Source organism: Vespa crabro, chromosome 14 (assembly GCF_910589235.1).
Source record: "Vespa crabro chromosome 14, iyVesCrab1.2, whole genome shotgun sequence".
In the NCBI taxonomy this organism is placed as follows: Eukaryota; Metazoa; Arthropoda; class Insecta; order Hymenoptera; family Vespidae; genus Vespa; species Vespa crabro.
This window is the reverse complement of record NC_060968.1, coordinates 866,038-884,008: the sequence shown is the minus strand read 5'-3', so window position 1 is coordinate 884,008 and position 17,971 is coordinate 866,038. Positions and strand designations below refer to the sequence as shown.

At 30.8% G+C, this 17,971-nt stretch overlaps 1 protein-coding gene across 9 annotated transcripts in view; it reads right to left on the bottom strand.

Annotated features, from left to right (window-relative positions):
- Window positions 1-8,868: 8,868 nt before the first annotated feature.
- Window positions 8,869-17,971, bottom strand: part of LOC124429162 (single-minded homolog 2) — a 35,389-nt gene continuing 26,286 nt past the window's right edge. For all 9 annotated transcript variants that reach the window (XM_046974068.1, XM_046974071.1, XM_046974065.1 and 6 more), the window contains 7 exons: window positions 17,742-17,827; window positions 17,559-17,648; window positions 16,296-16,517; window positions 13,051-13,268; window positions 11,520-11,626; window positions 9,896-10,375; window positions 8,869-9,824 (listed from right to left, as the gene is read on the bottom strand). In XM_046974068.1, the coding sequence (XP_046830024.1) occupies window positions 9,097-9,824; window positions 9,896-10,375; window positions 11,520-11,626; window positions 13,051-13,268; window positions 16,296-16,517; window positions 17,559-17,648; window positions 17,742-17,827 (1,931 nt within the window). In that variant the 3' untranslated portion in view covers window positions 8,869-9,096. The remainder of the gene's footprint in view (window positions 9,825-9,895; window positions 10,376-11,519; window positions 11,627-13,050; window positions 13,269-16,295; window positions 16,518-17,558; window positions 17,649-17,741; window positions 17,828-17,971) is intronic.

Genomic DNA, 17,971 nt, shown 5'->3' with positions numbered 1-17,971 from the left:
AAGCTAACTGTGTATAGTACGAGATTGCGATACATACGGTTGTATGTATGTATGTAGATATGTTGTACGTTTGTATACTCGTTCACAAGACTATTCGTAATCCTCTCTAGCATGTGTGACGACTAGTCTAAGATGTATTGTTCCATTGATATAGATTAATTTATCGATTATTCTTTTTTATAGTTGATCGTTTGTATTTCTTTTTCTTTTTTTATTATTATTATTATTATTATTTACGGCAGCAAAGCAAGAGAGAGAGAGAAATTAATTTTATTTATAGAATTATTTATCTCTAATATTTTAGAAAATTAAAAAGATTATTAATTTAAACTGCGAATATTTATGTACGATAAATGTGCAAGAAACATATGACGTTTATGGACATAAAATGTGTAAATATACTCTACAAATATGAAAAATATGTATATATTATATATAATGTAATAAGCAATGTATTAATGTGTTATATAATACTCACTATATATATATATACATACACATACGGACTCCACCACATAATATATATACACACACATTCTATATTTTCGCAATAATACTAATGCATTATAGTTCGTGTTAAAATAAATCATGAGCCTTTTTAAAAATTTGATGTTCTTTGTTTCTAATCTCAATAATAGGATGAAACATGACAGAATAATAAAGACAATCTGTTTATGTTCTTTCAAAGCTGACGTTAAAGAGTTTTTTAAATATAAGTTCCTAATGTATTATCGACTTGTCCATGTTGTTATAAAAAATTTTTGTTAATCCATATTTTTTTCGATTTTCGTTATGTTATTTTAGGCTTTGGATGATTTCGTATTCGTCGTGATACCCTATGGAAAAATTATCTACGTCAGTGAAACAGTCAGTGTACATTTAAGAATGTCTCAAGTTAGACGCGTATTATCCTCGATTTCCTTAAATATTTTCCTTGTTTTTTATGATACGACAAAATACTAGAGTTAGATACTATGTTTTTTGGAGAATTCAAGGTCATCAATGTTTTTTCCTTCAATTTTGCTAACTTCATCAATAAAATGAGGATGATATCAATTCATATGTTCGTTGGTTACATACTTTCTCGACGCTGTAAAATTGACATATTTTAGGAATTTTTTTCAAGAAGCAAATAAAATAAATTAAAAAATTAATTCCGTACTATTACTTGATGTTTTATTTGTATACAAAAATTTTTCCATTAAATTTGTAATTTATTCCCGCGTCAATTTTTATATACGAAAATTTGGACTCAATGAACAGCATTCCAAATTCCTATAAAAATTTTTATATTATTTGAATTTCAGTACTGTATTAAAAAATAATGTTGTAATTAAGTGCCATTAGCTCGAATTCTTAAATTTCTGACGAAATATAAAAAAATTATGCTATTTTGAAAAAAGTGTCAATTTTTCGTCTAAAATTCAAACTTTTAAACTTATTGGAAAAATATTAAGAATTAAAATGTAAAAAAAATTCAGCAGATGGTTCTCAACTAGAACATTATTTTACAAGACGGTACTGGAATTTTAATAAGTTTATATTTTTACAAAAAGTTAAGTTGCTGCCTGTGGAGATTAACATGGCTGTAGATTAAAAAACCTATATGTAATCAAATCGAATGAAAGAAATTTTTTTATATATATATAAATAAAATATTAAGAAGCAACGTGAAATTATTAGTCTTACAATTTATTTTGTTTCCTTTCTGAAAAAAAATTCTCAAAATACGTCAATTGTTCGACGCGGAGAACATATGTATCTAATCTCTTAAGAGATCATTGAGCTTGAATTTTAAAGAAATATATGACTTATTTTTGGAGAGAAATTTTCGAATAATTTTATCCTGTATATTTCGAGAATATAACTAATGCATTATTATCTTTTTCATTTCTTATATTCAGGTTGAATTGAAAGGTAACAATATATACGAATACATTTCTTAGTATGATCATAAAAAGATGTTTTTGGTGTTGAGTCTTCCACAAGAAAGAGGATTAGGATGGTTTGAAATTTTAAAAAAATTTGCTTTTTCACATATTGCGATATTAAAATCCTTTAAGAATATTTTTCCGTTTGACTTTATGAAAATTTTAAGATTTAATTGACCTTTTACACATTTTCTTTGTAATATATTTTCACTCATAAATTATATGATAGAATTTTGAAAATTTAGAAATTACATTGTTTAATAATTTTATGGTCGTTGTCACGAGAATTGCTGGAGATATCAACTTGAAATGTATAGATGAGTTCTAAAACATTATGGCGCATTAATTATATCTGATATCAGATTGAAGAAAATATATTTTTACGATTTTATAATAACAAACAATTCGAATTTCTTTTTGAAATTTTTTTGTTATTTGAACGTCATTTTGTTAATTTTATTTCCTTTAACAATTTTTCAGGTATAATTAATAAAAGGAAGTTTAAGGAAAATAAATATCACTAGGACTTTTCGAAATCATCATCCATTCGATCGGAATCATGGTAAAATTGAATTTTACATAGTTTATTTTTTATTACGTTGAAACGCTGATAATAATGACCTTGGAATGATTCTCGGTGGATTTTCTTATTTTATAATATTATAGTTATTGATACCTTACAAAAGAAACAAATGGTTTATATTCATTTGTCATAAATAATTAAATGCAAGGGAATTTTTATTAATTTCAGATTTTCTTCTGGTTCCCTTGAAATATTTGAAATTTTTTATGATTCGATAAATCCTAGATTCTTTTTCAAAATATCATTTACTTCCCTTTTAATTTTCTTTTTTTTCTCCGAAATCATTAGCAATATCTAGGAATATAAATTTTAATGGATTACGAAAATTATATTATATATTATATATTATATATTATATATTATATATTATATATTATATATTATATATTATATATTATATATTATATATTATATATTATATATTATACATTATACATTATATATTATATATTATATACTATATATCATGTATTATATATTCCGATTGAATCATTTAATATTATGTCTACGTTTTCAAATTTTTTTATTACGTTTTTATTATGATGTAAGGTGTTTAAATGATTCTTAATGTACATACACTTTCATGCATATTTAGGGCAAATAAAATATGCAATATATTTTTGCATACACAATTAAACATAAATAGAAAGCGTATTTAAAAAATTAAAATATATAAAAAAATTAAAAAAAATGCAAAATAAAAAAAATATCTATAAAATCCTCTCTAATCAAAAAAAAGAAATATCCAAAAAAGAAAATCATTTGATTGTTTGTATTATTTAAAGTAGAAATACATGCGTTTGTATAAACATTCGATTGTTTAGTTTTTATTAAATATTTAAGAATGATTATAAAAAAAAAACGATGGAAACTAAATGTACAGAGATTTTTCGTATTATAAAACGTATTATCACAAATAACAAAGATAAAGAAACGAGATTAAACGAGATGGCACGCGTTCTTCAAGTTTTTATTTTTCCAGGACATAATTGCAAATTATTTTCATGTAGGATATTTTTACAAATCTCTGACAAACGTTCTTTGCACACTTCGTTTCAAGTATTATTCCACGGCGTTTGTGCCATCAACCTGTAATCGTTTAGTTTATTCGGATAGTGTACCCGTCACCCTTCTGAAATCGTTTGCCTTTATGGTCTTAATCCTTACGGATAACGCATCATTTTTTACGTGGTTCTTATTCTCGTCCCTTCCAATTTCAACGCATATGTTATTCTTTCGACACGTGTACGATACTGACTAAATATTGTTATTCTTTGACGTAGCAACCTAGGAGAACAAATCGAATTATCGAATTGACGATTTTTGCTCGTTCGTAGCCATAAAAAAAAATAAAGAAAAAATAGAGGTATACAGATTTATCTATTACTCGATACAATTTAATACGTACCATGGTAGAGTTCAATCTCGAAAGTAGAAGCCATTTTTGTTTCAGATATTTTTTCTAGATCAGTGATTCTCAACCATCGCCAACCGTCGCGATAGGATTCTTTGTTTATGTTTAAAATTTTTTAATTCTCTAACAATTATAAAGGGGAAAATAATTTAAAAATTTGTTTAAGTAGTATATATTACTTTTTTCATATCTAAAAATATGTATAGCGAAAAGAACAGAGACATATGTATGTTAACCTACATTCAAGTATTTCGAGTTTTATATTTTTAAGAGCGCATCCAACATATGTAAAAAGGAAAGAAAATTTTCTCGATAACGTAAGAAGATAAATACAGGTTCAATCTGTGGTTCGTCAACTTAATTTAAATAATAATAATAAAAAAAAAGAAGAAAAAGACACCATATTTGTTCATCATGCATGTGAATTTTTCATCTTGCACATATTTTTTTAATTTTATTTGACAAAAATAAACAAAATCTATATGTATACATATATATTTTATATATTATTATTATTATTATTATTATTATTATTATTATTATTATTATTATTATTATTATTATTATATATACTATATATATAACATATATATACATACTACATTATATGTATTATTTATTACACACACACACACACACACACACACACACACACACACACACACACACACACACACACACACACACACACACACACACACATATATATATATATATATATATATATATCAAATAATTCATTAGTCAATGGCGTACTTGGCGAAATTGCCGGCCATCAAGTGTATTTATATTAATCCTTGACGCCCTACTTTTTCTGTCTCTAAATCGTAGTAACACTCGTCTCTTTTCTTCAGCTTTATCCCACTTTCATCCAACTGGTGGTCCCTTTTGATTACCCCACTTTTCCAGAATTCGTATAGAACGATTTATCGTCGAAGATAAACAAGGCCAAATTTTCCACATCTGACACTATTTTGGTAATCCGTAATCAGATCTTTGATATTCAACGTTTATAGAAAGACATAAATAATAAGATTTATCGCCGGTTAACTAAAAAAATTATGTTGAATTTTTCAAAATAAAATATATATGTATATATATATATATATATATATATATATATATATATATATATATGATTGAGCTTTCTTTGATGATGTGAGATACGCCAGTTAGGTTGGCCTCGGGCAATCATCCTCTCTTGGTGATTTCTATAACGAGTGATCGCACAATTTCACAGAATCTCAGCTACGTGTCCCTCCTATTCATCTGGGTTTGCGAACGATTTAACGAGCCGCACGCGGCCCACAATCGATCCCTCCTCTCTCCGTCACACATGTCCTTATAATAGAAACCATAACCCCCTCCCTTCTCGTTGTTGTATCCGATCTACCATATCCTTCTTCACGCCTCTTTCTCTCTACCTCTTTTTTGTTTTTTCTCTCTTAACAACACTATTTATTTACTTTCTCTTTTTCTTTCTTTTTTTCGTCTTTTTGTTTCTAATAAAAAAAGGACAAAAAGAAATAAAATAAAGCAAGATTTTTTCCTGACAACTGAAGGACTCGCAAAATTTCATTCAGTTTACTTTTTCTTTTTTTTCATGATTAAATAATTATACATTAAATAATTTTAAATTTGCATAATTAATCAATGATAAACATGTTCGATGAATTTTTTGCTTCTTTTTTTTTTCTTTTTTGATAAAGAAACAATTCGTAACATTTTACTGTGAACTGTTTTAAAAACAGAGATGTCAATCCGTATAACTGTGTGGTCCATTTAGAAAAAAAACAAAAAATGTCTGCAACACTTAAAGCGATTAAATTTGAACGCTTTATGTGGAAATTATGCGTCAAAGAAAAAGAAGACGAAAATTTTGTAATCCTTTATACTTATCACCTATATTACATATCTTTTAAAACAAACATACAACGTAACTAATCTCCATTATTTTTCATTTTTTAATATTTCTTTCATACCGCGTTTTTTTTTTTAAATAAAATCGAAAGATAGAAGAAAAATTCTCATATCCTCCCTTAGTGACTTTATTAGTAATTTTACGTCACTTCTACGAACAAAAGGTTTCCTCGTCTCAAAGGACCCTTGTACTTCTTCCCTTCACCCCTCTCCCCAAGTTTCTCTCTCCATCTCACTTTCTTTATCTCTAGATCAAGATTTACGAGCAATTAAACGCGTTTGACGATGACGATACTAAAAATGACGTTTACAAAACGACGAGAACTGGAAAGATATTCACGACGTTTTTCGGTGATACACTGTAAAGTACGAGGGAAAGAGAAGAGCAGGGGAGGGGGTTGAGGTCGATGGGTTAGATGGGGGGGAGGAAGGGTGATTATAAACAGCCACGTGCCAGCCTTGACGAAGGGACCCCTGGCGTGCAAGCACGCGACCGTCGAAAGCCAAGCCGAGAATTTCTATCCCGAGAACAATTAATTTATTGTTCGTACGGGATGACAATTGGTCCTCGTATCGTCTGTATAAGAAGCATTAAAAAAAAGAAAAACAGAAGAATCACCAGGAGATTTCTTCGTTTTTATTTAAACAATCGGAGACGAGACTTGGATCTAAAACAAAAAGAGAATTGGTACGAGAATAAAGACCGAAGAGAACACAAAAACGAATTAAAAAGAAAGAAAACAAAGAAAAAATAATAGAATTAAGACAGATTATTATTATCGACAAACTAAGAAAATAATGGAGGATAATTGTGCCATTAATTACGAAAGGGGCTCGGAAAGTTTAAAAAGAAATCTAATGACATTTGTTCAATTCATATATCATGCGTGTAAATTCGTATGGAAAAAAAGAAGAGGAAGAGAAAAAAAAGAAAAGAATATTTTGTTTTGTTAGCCCATTTTCTTAAATAATCGGCTCAATTAGTAATTCTGAAAAAAGGGGATTCAGACGAAATGTTAAATAAATTAATAACATCGTTGTTATTTTCTTTCTTTCTTATTTTTTTTTCTTTTTTTTTCTTTCTTTCTTTCTTTCATTCTTTTTTTCTTTTTCTCTCTCTCTTTCTCTCTTTCTCTCTCTTTTTCTCTCTCTCTCTCTCTCGCTCTCTCTCTCTCTCTCTCTCTCTTTTTCTTTTTTCTTTCTTTTTTTTCTTTTTATTAAGAAGGGCATATCTCTTTGGTCGGTTGGCACAAGCACCGGTCAGTCTTCGGATCTATGTAAGAAATAACTATTTACATCTGATTTTAGCAAATTCGATAGTTCTGTTAGCGATCAATCAATCAATCAATCAATTAATTAATTATTAACATAGTTTAAATGTTATGTACACGTTACTACGATTTGGGACCGATCACTTTATATTTACATTTATAACGACGATGAGAACGAGCAATGCGCAACGCTATGTCTGTAATGCTCGATCTTGGATACTATCGATCCCTTGTTCAACTCGATATCATCTTCATTATATTATTCATTTAATATACTACCATGAGGGGGAAAATACGTACTGCTCACGTCCAGCGTGACTTAAGCATATCATTGTTTCTTTTTTTTTTCTTTTTCATTTTTTCCGTTTAATCCTTTTCTTCTTCTTTTTCTTTTTTTCTTTTCATTTTTTTTCACTTTTTTTTCATTTCTAAAATATTTTTCTTACAAAATCTTGAATGGATTTTTGTTCTCAATATAATTCTTGAGATCGATATTACGTGAAGGACGTTTAAATTATATAGAAGAGAAAGTATGTGTGTATGTATGTATGTATATATGTATATATGTATATATGTATATATATATTAAGGGGACCGGAAAGTAATGTCGCTTTCTTAAATTAAATTCAAACGAATAAATTTTTAACAAGTTTTTATTTTTAATCACAATCAAATATCGACATGCGCAGATACGACATTACTTTCCGGTCCCCCTAATATATATGTATGTATCTATGTATGTATGTAGACGACTGATCGAGCAGAGACAAAGGGAAAGATATTATTAACCTAATTGCATAAAATTATTCTATCGATGATGTTAAGAGACTTTTATAATTGAAAAAAGAATTTCCAATGCATATTAGCGAAGTATGTTTCTCGTTTCTTTTTCTTTTTTTTCTTTCTGTTTTTTTTTTTGTTTTGTTTTTGTTAGACTCACTAGAAAGACAGGAATAAATTGTAACGCAGGGCAATTTATCGTAGAACGAGAAGAAAACAAAGAATTCGTCGTGACGATCGATCTCACTTGATATGTCGATATAAATGATGGCGCATTTCGAAAAAATTTACATTACTTGACAGTCTTTCGAATTGATACATCGACCGAAACCGAATCTAGTGATGTCTTCTTTCGAAACTTTCGTTTCCATTATTATTATTATTATTATTATTATTATTATTATTATTATTATTATTATTATTATTATTATTATTATTATTATTATTATTATTATTATTATTATTACTACTATTATTACTACTACTATTATTATTGTGGGTATGCGTGTGTTTTTTTTTATGCGAGCACGTGTAAATGTTTGTGAGTGTTTTTACTTCATTATTCTTTTTTAAATTATTTTAATTATTATTATTATTATTATTATTATTATTATTATTATTATTACTATCATTATCATTATTATTATTATTATTATTATTATTATCATTATCATTACTATTATTATTATTATTATTATTATTATTATCATTATTATTATTATTATTATTATTATCATTATCATTATCATTATTATTATTATTACTATTATTATTATTATTACTATTATTATTACTATTATTATTATTATTACTATTATTATTACTATTATTATTATTATTATTATTATTATTGTTATTATTATTATTATTATTATTATTATTATTATTATTATTATTGTGTGCGTATGCATGTGTGTATGCATGTGTGTATGCGCGCAAATAGGCGTATATGTGTGTGAGTGTTTTTACTTTATTTTTTTTTAAATTATTATAATTATTATTATTAGTACTAATATTATTATTAGTATTATTAATATTAATATTTTTTTTCTGTTCGTTCCTTACATTCATTATATTTCAAAAGAGCCAGATTAAATTGCAATAAAATTGCAGGATAATCATTGGTTCCTAGAATCATTGAATTCGTAAGCTTGTTGATGTCTCGACGACAAGCATTACTCGCATCATCGTTTGGTGTCAGTGAACGAATTGGTGATGCGTTTCGTAATAATGCTGATGATGCGTTACTAGAGGAGACGTGCTACCACTTGATGTGACAGCCTGATGATGAGCATGGGGATGAAGATCTTGCGTAGGATTTGGACTGTATTGTTGAGAGTCGACGATAACACTTGTGTAACCGGCGGTCGATTGTTCGATATGGTGATGATGTTGGGCCTGTTGTTTAACATTGCTACCAGCAGTTCCATTTGTATTTCTTTGTGATTGATAAGAGGTATCGTGATGTTGAAGGGTCGTCGGAGTTGTTGGTACACCATTGTAAACGTCGTTGTTATCAAAGCCACAATCAGAATACATGATGACACTGCCACCTGTTTCCGTGATGCTTGACGAGGTCGAGTCTGCTAGCTGATGTTGATTGTGATGATGGTGATGATGATGATGATGATGATGATGAGGATGATGATGAGATGGATGAGGTGCAGGAGGAGGAGGATGATATCCCGATGGAATAGAATGTAAACCGATTGGACTAGGTAAATGATTATCCATAGCATCGGTGCTACCGCAAGAACTGGATGACGTAGAATATGGCCTCCTCTGTTGATTACTTTGTATTTGATGATGATGTGTTTCTTGTTGTTGTTGTTGTTGTTGTTGTTGTTGTTGTTGTTGTTGTTGCTGTTGTTGTTGTTGTTGTTGTGGCGGTGGTGGTACCGTGGTAAGTGGATCGTGATTTATATCTGGACAGAGAGAAAGGTACGGATTACAAACTCATTTGTTTGATATTTTTCTTCTAGATACATCCCCTTACCTCCGTACAAATGAAAAACTTCGGTATTGTAATAAGTGCCATCTTCGAGCATCGGTCCATTAACAGCATAAGGAGACGAAAGAAAGTGACTGTAATTTGTAGAACAGGCTATAAATTCTGTGCCAGAATAACCGGAACTGTCTGTATAATCTGTATCTGGTGATTCCTTAACTCTTCCACGAAAGGACGGCGAACTTGGACTGTGATTTTCTAATTTGTTCGTATTAGCACTTGTTGTTGGAGTAGTTAAGGCCGTGCTAGATGGGTTTCCAGGACTTGTCGAACAAGGTCCCTCGACGCAATTCAACACCAGTCCCATGTTTTCAATCTCTGTTAAAATATAATTCACTGAGACGATGCAATGAGGCCTTGAGCTTCTTGTATTATGAACGACCGTGGCATATGATTGCATCCACACCCAACCGCCCAATTTCGTTAGAAATCTGTAGTACTTCGTTGTTACTTGACCCTTTCGTAATACTGTAAGAAGAAGAAGAAGAAGAAGAAGAAGAAGAAGAAGAAGAAGAAGAAGAAGAGGAAAGAAGAAAGAGGAAAGAAAAGATAAAGAAATTCAATAATAACAACGACAATAAAAAGAAAATAAAAAAAGTAAAACTAAAAAAGGTAAAAAAAAAACAACAACAACAAAAAGAAAATTAGATATTATTTTACATTCGCATAACCAAGAACGATTCAAGAACAGCATATGCTAAAACTCATTAGGGGACAAAGAGAGCTGAAAGGAAAACGTTCCGTGAGAATAGTAGACAGGTTTTGTGGCAGACAAGTAGGCATCGGTGTTGGTGGCATTATGTCAGACTACCTCCTTGTCCCCTTCAACCATTCGCTCCCCCCACCCTTCATCCTCCAACAGTCCCGTCCTCGTTCCCGCCATTCCCCTGTTCCCATCTGTTTGTCTCTCTTTCTCTTGCTCGTGAAACTGCGAGTCTGTTCAAACAGTGATAGCAGTAACCACTACCTCATCCGCTTGTGCCACCCTCCTTTCTCTATCACTCTCTCTCTCTCTCTCTTTCTCTCTCTCTCTCTCTCTCTCTCTCTCTCTTCTCCAAGTACCTCTAGTACCACTACCACTACCATCTACTACTCTGCACATTCGATCGATAATATACATGTGCCTACGTGTAAGGCATACGATTCACACACTTGTTTCTCCGTGTCCTATAAAAATCATCTATTCGTGTGGTAGACGTAGGAGAGGAGAAGGTACATAGCTAACTCCAGTAGCTCGTTTGCTTAAGAAAAAAAAATGAAAGAGAGAGAGAGAGAGAGAGAGAGAGAGAGAGAGAGAAAGAGAAAGAGAGAAAAAGAGTGAGAGAGAGAGAGAAAGAGAGAGAGAGAAAAAGAGTGAGAGAGAGAGAGAGAGAAAGAGAGAAAGAAAGAGAAAGAAGGGAAAGATCAAAGCTAGTCTATGTCCGTCAAGTGGGTGTCGGGAGAATGTCGATGAGTTAATTCATTGAAGATGAATAGGAAAATAAGGAAGGTAAGAAAACTGTATATATCTACAATGAGGATGTGCTACCAAAAAAATTATATAGATAGAAAAAAGAGAGAGAGAGAGAGAGAAGGGAATGGAGCATACAAAAAAAAATTTCTTTGTACTTACGAACTCGGTGTGCTTGTTTCAAGTGCAACGCGTCGCTTCCATGTACGTAATGATAGAGAGTTTTCTCGATGAGATCCTGTGGTTGGTAGCCTGTTAAATTCGTTGCGCTGTAATAAAGATATACGACTATGTTTATAATGTATGTATATATTATCAAGTTCGTTTGTGTGTGTGTGTGTGTGTGTGTGTGTATGAGTGTATGCTTGTATGTATGCGAGAAAAAGAGAGAGAGAGAGAGAGAGAGAGAGAGAGAGAGAGAGAAAGAAAGAGAGAGAAAAGGAAATAAAAAAAGAAAAAGAATATCTAAATCCATGAATGTTTTTTCGTAGCATCGCTTTTTTCTTTATTTTTTTATTTTTTTGTTTTTTTCCTTCTCCTTTTTTTCCTGTTGTTATCGAGTAAAAAAAGAAAACGAAATCGTATAAAATTTCATTGCAATATACTGGTGCGTCTATAGTTTCTACTTTGTCACGTGTTCGTTCCCAGTATATACGTACATACATAGGTACATGCGTACGTAGATAGGCTATAGGATATCCCATATAAAGTGTTACAAAAGCTGTTATCTTTGCCACTGTTAGAGATAGATTGACATTATTTGTTCTTTTTCTTTTTTCATTTTCTTTTTCATTTAATTTGATTTGGGATATCAAAGAGAGTACATATTGTAATGTTGAATCAATATATATATATATATATATATATATATATATATATATATATAAAGAAATTGGGAAGAAAAAGGATTCTTCATTATATTAGGCAGAGAGAGTTATAAATAAAAAAATCTAGTCTCATATACTAACTAGTTTAATTATTTAATCTGTTTCGTATTATGTACATATTATTCAGTTTTATTTAATTCAATTTGATATTTCTAACAGCGAGCGAAGAAAGAAAGAAATAGAAAAGAAAGAAAAAAAAAGAAGAAAAAACAGTTTGTAACATTTAATATGGGCCACTCTGTATACATACATATGCCAAGGAATAAGAAGTGTCGCATATCTACGTGCAAGCTCGGTGGACGTTGGATATTTATTTGGCGTCGATAAAAAAGAGAGAGAGTAAAAGAAAGAAAGGTCCTTGACTCTCTGCGGTAATACGAAACTAATTTTAATGGCTGGCACCGAGAGGACCTTGGTTCTCCCCCTTTTTTCGTTTCTCAGTCCAAACACTAAGCGTCGAGGTAATCCAATACCAAAGTGTAATTACATTGGAAATAAACAGTCTAATGGCAGCTCCTTCGTTTCTACGTACTCGAGCTAATTTTTAAGTGGCAAATACGAAGGATCGATCTTTTTTCTTATTTTTTTCTTTCTTTTTTCTTTCTTTCTTTCTTTCTTTCTTTTTTCTTTTTTTTTCTTTTTCTTTCTTTCTTTCTTTCTTAGTTTTTTATGTTTTTTCGTTTTGTTTTGTTCTTATTAAGGAACATCTCTAAAGAGGAAATACTTTCTTTCTCTCTTCTTTTTTTTCTTTTTTTTTGTTATTTCGTTTATTTATTTATTTTTGTATGCTCTTGCTGTTTTCTTACTTCGAATCGATGAATATCATCTTGAGATCGAGGGACGCTCTGAACATGAACATATTGTTATAAAGTTTGATTTCCGTAATGGCAGATGTTGGAAAGGAATGGCCGACGGCTAGGAGACAAATATTTCTGATGCATCTACCAGCAGTACCACCGTCTTCGTATTCTGAACCAGTTGAACTTTCAATGATGCACTTGAGGTAACCCGAACAATGAATAACCTGTAAGAAGAAAGATATTGTTCTCGTCTACCAAACGTGAGGATGAGAATGAGAATGAGGATGATGACGACGATGATGATGACGATGATGACGATAAAGATGATCGCATATGGAAGTTATTCCTTGAGTAAGGAATACTAATTAATGATAAGCCAATTGCATACGTTAACCATATATTATCATCAAGTGTTATTACGTATCATTGATCACGAGAAATACCGGTGAAAGGATTAATGAGCGGTGTATATTATTCAAAAATATACCAGTTGATGATACCAGAACGAGTATGGCACTCGAACGAGCATATGTATCATCTTTCAATGATTGAAACACGAAGTACTACCTACCGTCGGCGCAAAGTGTGGATTTTCGCGTGGAACAACGTACTCCTGGCAAATTACCAATTCCTTCCTACTAATTGAATGCTCGAATGAGTAATGGAAAGAAAAGGAAAGAAGAGAAGAGAAAAAAGGAGAAATAAAGAAGAAAGAAAGAAAGAAAGAAAAAAAAAAAAGATTCGTCGAGCGTCAAACTCGGGTTTGCTCGTGTCTCGAGTACCTAGGTATACCAAGCCCTGATAACCAAGCCAACACATTTGTGAGGCAAATAGGCTCGTTTCACCACCCTATTTTCCCTATATACCTAACGCATTGCATATGTTTACTATATGCTATGCAATTCTGGTGCATCACACGAGCATGTACGTGCTGCGAAGGATCCTCTTCTCTATTACTAAGGGGATACGAGTTAATGGAGAATGAAGAGGAGAAGAACAGAGAGAGAAAGAGAGAAAGAGAGAGAGAGAGAGAGAGAAAAAGGGAGGGAGGGAGAGAAGGAGAGAGAAAGAAAGAGAAGGAATATGAGTTTTGAGAAGGGCGAACGAACAAATTCAATTTCGTTCAGGATTCACATTCTTATAAAGATCTTGAAACGATATTCATTAGGACAATGGCTTATACTCTGTCGAGGTGTCGACGATCTTCAAACTCATTTGCAACTTCCTAAGAGAAAAAGAGTGTGTATATTTTTGAGAGAGAAAGAGTTAAAGAAAGAAAGAGAGGAATAGAGAAGAGAGAGAAGAGAGAGAGAGACTATTCGTAATCTTTTCTAGCATGTGTAACGACTAGTCTGGGATGTATTGTTCCATCGATATAGATTAGTTTATCGATCATTCTTTTTTATGTGATCGTTAGTATTTCTTTTTCTTTTTTTTATTATTATTATTATTTACGGCAGCAAAGGAAGAAAGAAAGAAAGAAAGAGAGAGAGAGAGAGAAAGCAAGTGATCGAAATGTTCCGTTTGTCTGGAATTGAAGGCTAAGTAAATTGATCCTAATTGATCACGACCTATCTCATAATTTATCGCCTAGATCGAAGATAACAATAAATATATAGATAGATAAATGTACAGATAAAACTCTGAAACTCGTGGCAAATCGATTAAAATGATAAATAGATAATTGTCGGCCACGAGAATAGAATGCTTATAATCCTTGTAAATAATGGGTTAGAAGCCAACTACCGGTTCTTTGTATTGTCCAAGTGCCATAGAAAAACCTACCCTCTTCGCATTTCCTGGCCCCTCTTTCGTACCTCATCCTACAGCTTTACGGGGGTCGCATTCATGACTTAGCAAATCCAGAACGTTTTCTCTCTATCTCTCTCTCTCTCTCTCTCTCTCTCTCGTTTTCTCTCTTTAACTTTATATATGAGATTTTCTCAAGAGTTACGGTCATCATCGTCGCTTAGATACGAGGACGAGCTATTTGCTAAACATTTTCTTCTTTCTCGAGGACTTAACCGACACTTTTTTGATTGTTTGTTTTAATCAACATTCCTACCATTTAGAAGATCGTTATTCGTAATCGCAAGTATACGGCTACACGATCTATACTATACTAACTTTATTTGTTAACTATACCTATTCAAACTTTTAGGGGAGAACAGTCGTTTCGTCGAATTAACATGATTTATTTCTGTTTGGTTGTTGATAAAGATCGACGATCGTGTTCCTTCACAAATATATCTATGAATTAATCGACTGGATCTGATGATAATCTAACTTTTATCATCTAAGATGGAAGTCTGTCTTGTTTCTGTAAAAAAGAAAAAAGAAAAAAGGAAGAAAAGAAGAAACAGAACAAAAAGCTAGTAGTAAGAGCAAAAAATAATAATTGTAAGAAGCGTGAGTCAATGAAAAAAAAGTCGACGAAGAAAGAAAGATAAATAAACATTTTTTCTCTCTTTTCTTTTCTTTTCCTTTTTTTTTGTTTTTTTTTTCGAATAAATTATAACAGTTTCGACCACCAGTGCTTGCGGTAATCAATCGATTTTATTAGTAATTATTTTTATATTGGTATAGTTTAGGAAAAACGTTTTTGCGTTTGCCATTCCGAATGGACCGAATTTGAGCAACGTTCATCGACAACTACCTGCCAGGTTCCTGTTCGTTTTTCTTTCGAATCGCGCGTGACCAAGATAATGCTGTCCCTACTTAGCTCACCAATCCCTTATCTCTTATTTAGCATTTCAATTTTTATATAACTTTTATGATTTCCTGTACGACTATGCTCTTTCTCTGTTATGTTAATTGTTTGGATACTTTTTTCCTTTTCTTTTTTCAAGAATTTTTTTTTCTTTCTTTCCTTTCCTTTTTTCCTCTTCTCTTCTCTTTTCTTTTTCTTTCTGTTTTTTTTCTTTATTTTTATTTATGATGATAGAGGGTTAGAAGGAAAGAGTTAGGTTTAAAAGTTATAATCGGATTCGGCGTAGGTCGAAAGTTAGTACTTTGAAAATTTGATAAAAAATATTTATTTCGGGAAAAAGAAGAGAGATAATAATGTATTTCGCGAAGTTTTTACGGTTTTCTGCAAAAGTATTAACTTTAGAATGGATACTGGATTGTATTCGAAGTAAACGCAAGAAAATATTGTCCTTGAAAAGATCTTATAAGATTTTCGGAATACACTAAAGAATAAAAATAGAATATTTATAAAACGTGTCATAATTACGTTGATTCGTTCATACCTTGTATCCTTCCGTGACAAGACCAGCGCTTCTCTTCGCTAAGATACATTTCATTCTCAGAAAGAAGACACGTTCTAGATCGATTTCACCGCGTGAGTTCGGAGGTGGAAACATAAAATCGGTGAGATCCGCCGGATTTTGTGGGAGATTCAACACCGAAAACATCTCTTCGTGGTCGTACTGACAAATGTATTCGTATATATTATTACCTGTCAATTCAACCTGAATATAAAAAATGAAAAAGAAAATAAAGCATTAATTATATTCTTGAAATATATAGGATAAAATTATTCGAAAATTTCTCTCCAAAAATAAGTCATATATTTCTTTAAAATTCAAGGTCAATGATCTCTTAAGAGATTAGGTACATATGTTCTCCGCGTCGAAAAATTGACGTATTTTGAGAATTTTTTTTCAGAAAGGAAACAAAATAAATTGTAAGACTAATAATTTCACGTTGCTTCTTAATATTTTATTTATATTAAAAATTTTTTTCCATTTGATTTGATTACATATAAGTTTTTTAATCTACAGCCACGTTAATCTCCACAAGAAAATACAAGCAGCAGCTTAACTTCTTGTAAAAACATAAAATTATTAAAATTCCAGTACCGTGTTGTAAAATAATATTCTAATCAAGGATCATCCGTTAATTTTTTTTTAAATTTTAATTTTTAATATTTTTCTAATAAGTTTAAAAGTTTATTAAATTTTATTTTTCATTTAAGTTTAGACGAAAAATTGACACTTTTTCAAAATGGCATAATTTTTTTATTCATCAGAAATTTAAGAATTCGAGCTAATGGCACTTAATTACAACATTATTTTTTAATACAGTACTGAAATTTCAATAATATAAAAATTTTTATAGGAATTTGGGATGCTGTTCATTGAGTCCAAATTTTCGTATATAAAGATTGACGCGGTAATAAATTACAAATTTGACGGAAAAAGTTTTGTATATAAATAAAACATCAAGTAATAGTACGGAATTAATTTTTTAATTTATTTTATTCGCTTCTTGAAAAGAATTCCTAAAATATGTCAATTTTACAGCGTCGAGAAAGTATGTAACCTACGAACATATGAATCCACGAATTGATATCATCTTCATTTTATTGCTGAAGTTGGCAAAATCGAAGGAAAAAAAAACATTGATGACCTTGAATTCTCCAAAAGACAATGTATCTAATTCTAGTATTTTGTCGTATCATTAAAAACAAGGAAAATATTTAAGGTAATCGAAGATAATACGCATCTAACCTGAGACATTCCTAAGTGTACACTGGCTGTTTCACTAACATAAACGATTTTTCCATCGGGTGTCACGACGAATACGAAACCGTCCAGAGTCTGAAACAACATAACGAAAATCGAAAGAAATATCGATTAACAAAAATGTTTTATAACAAGACTTGTAAGACTGATAATAGATTAAAAATTTACTTTCAAAAAAAGTGATCCTAATTCTTTAATACCAGCTTCCAAAGGACTACTAGGTGGTGGTCTAGTACCCCAGTCATCACCCAGTCCTGAAAAATACATTAAAATCTTTTTCTTTTTTTGTTTTCTCTGTCATCATCTTTTGTTATGTTAAAACATCCAAAACTACGTGATTTCGAATGAATTACGTAAACGCTATACTACTCGAGTTTAGGTTATACATTTGTGTCCAA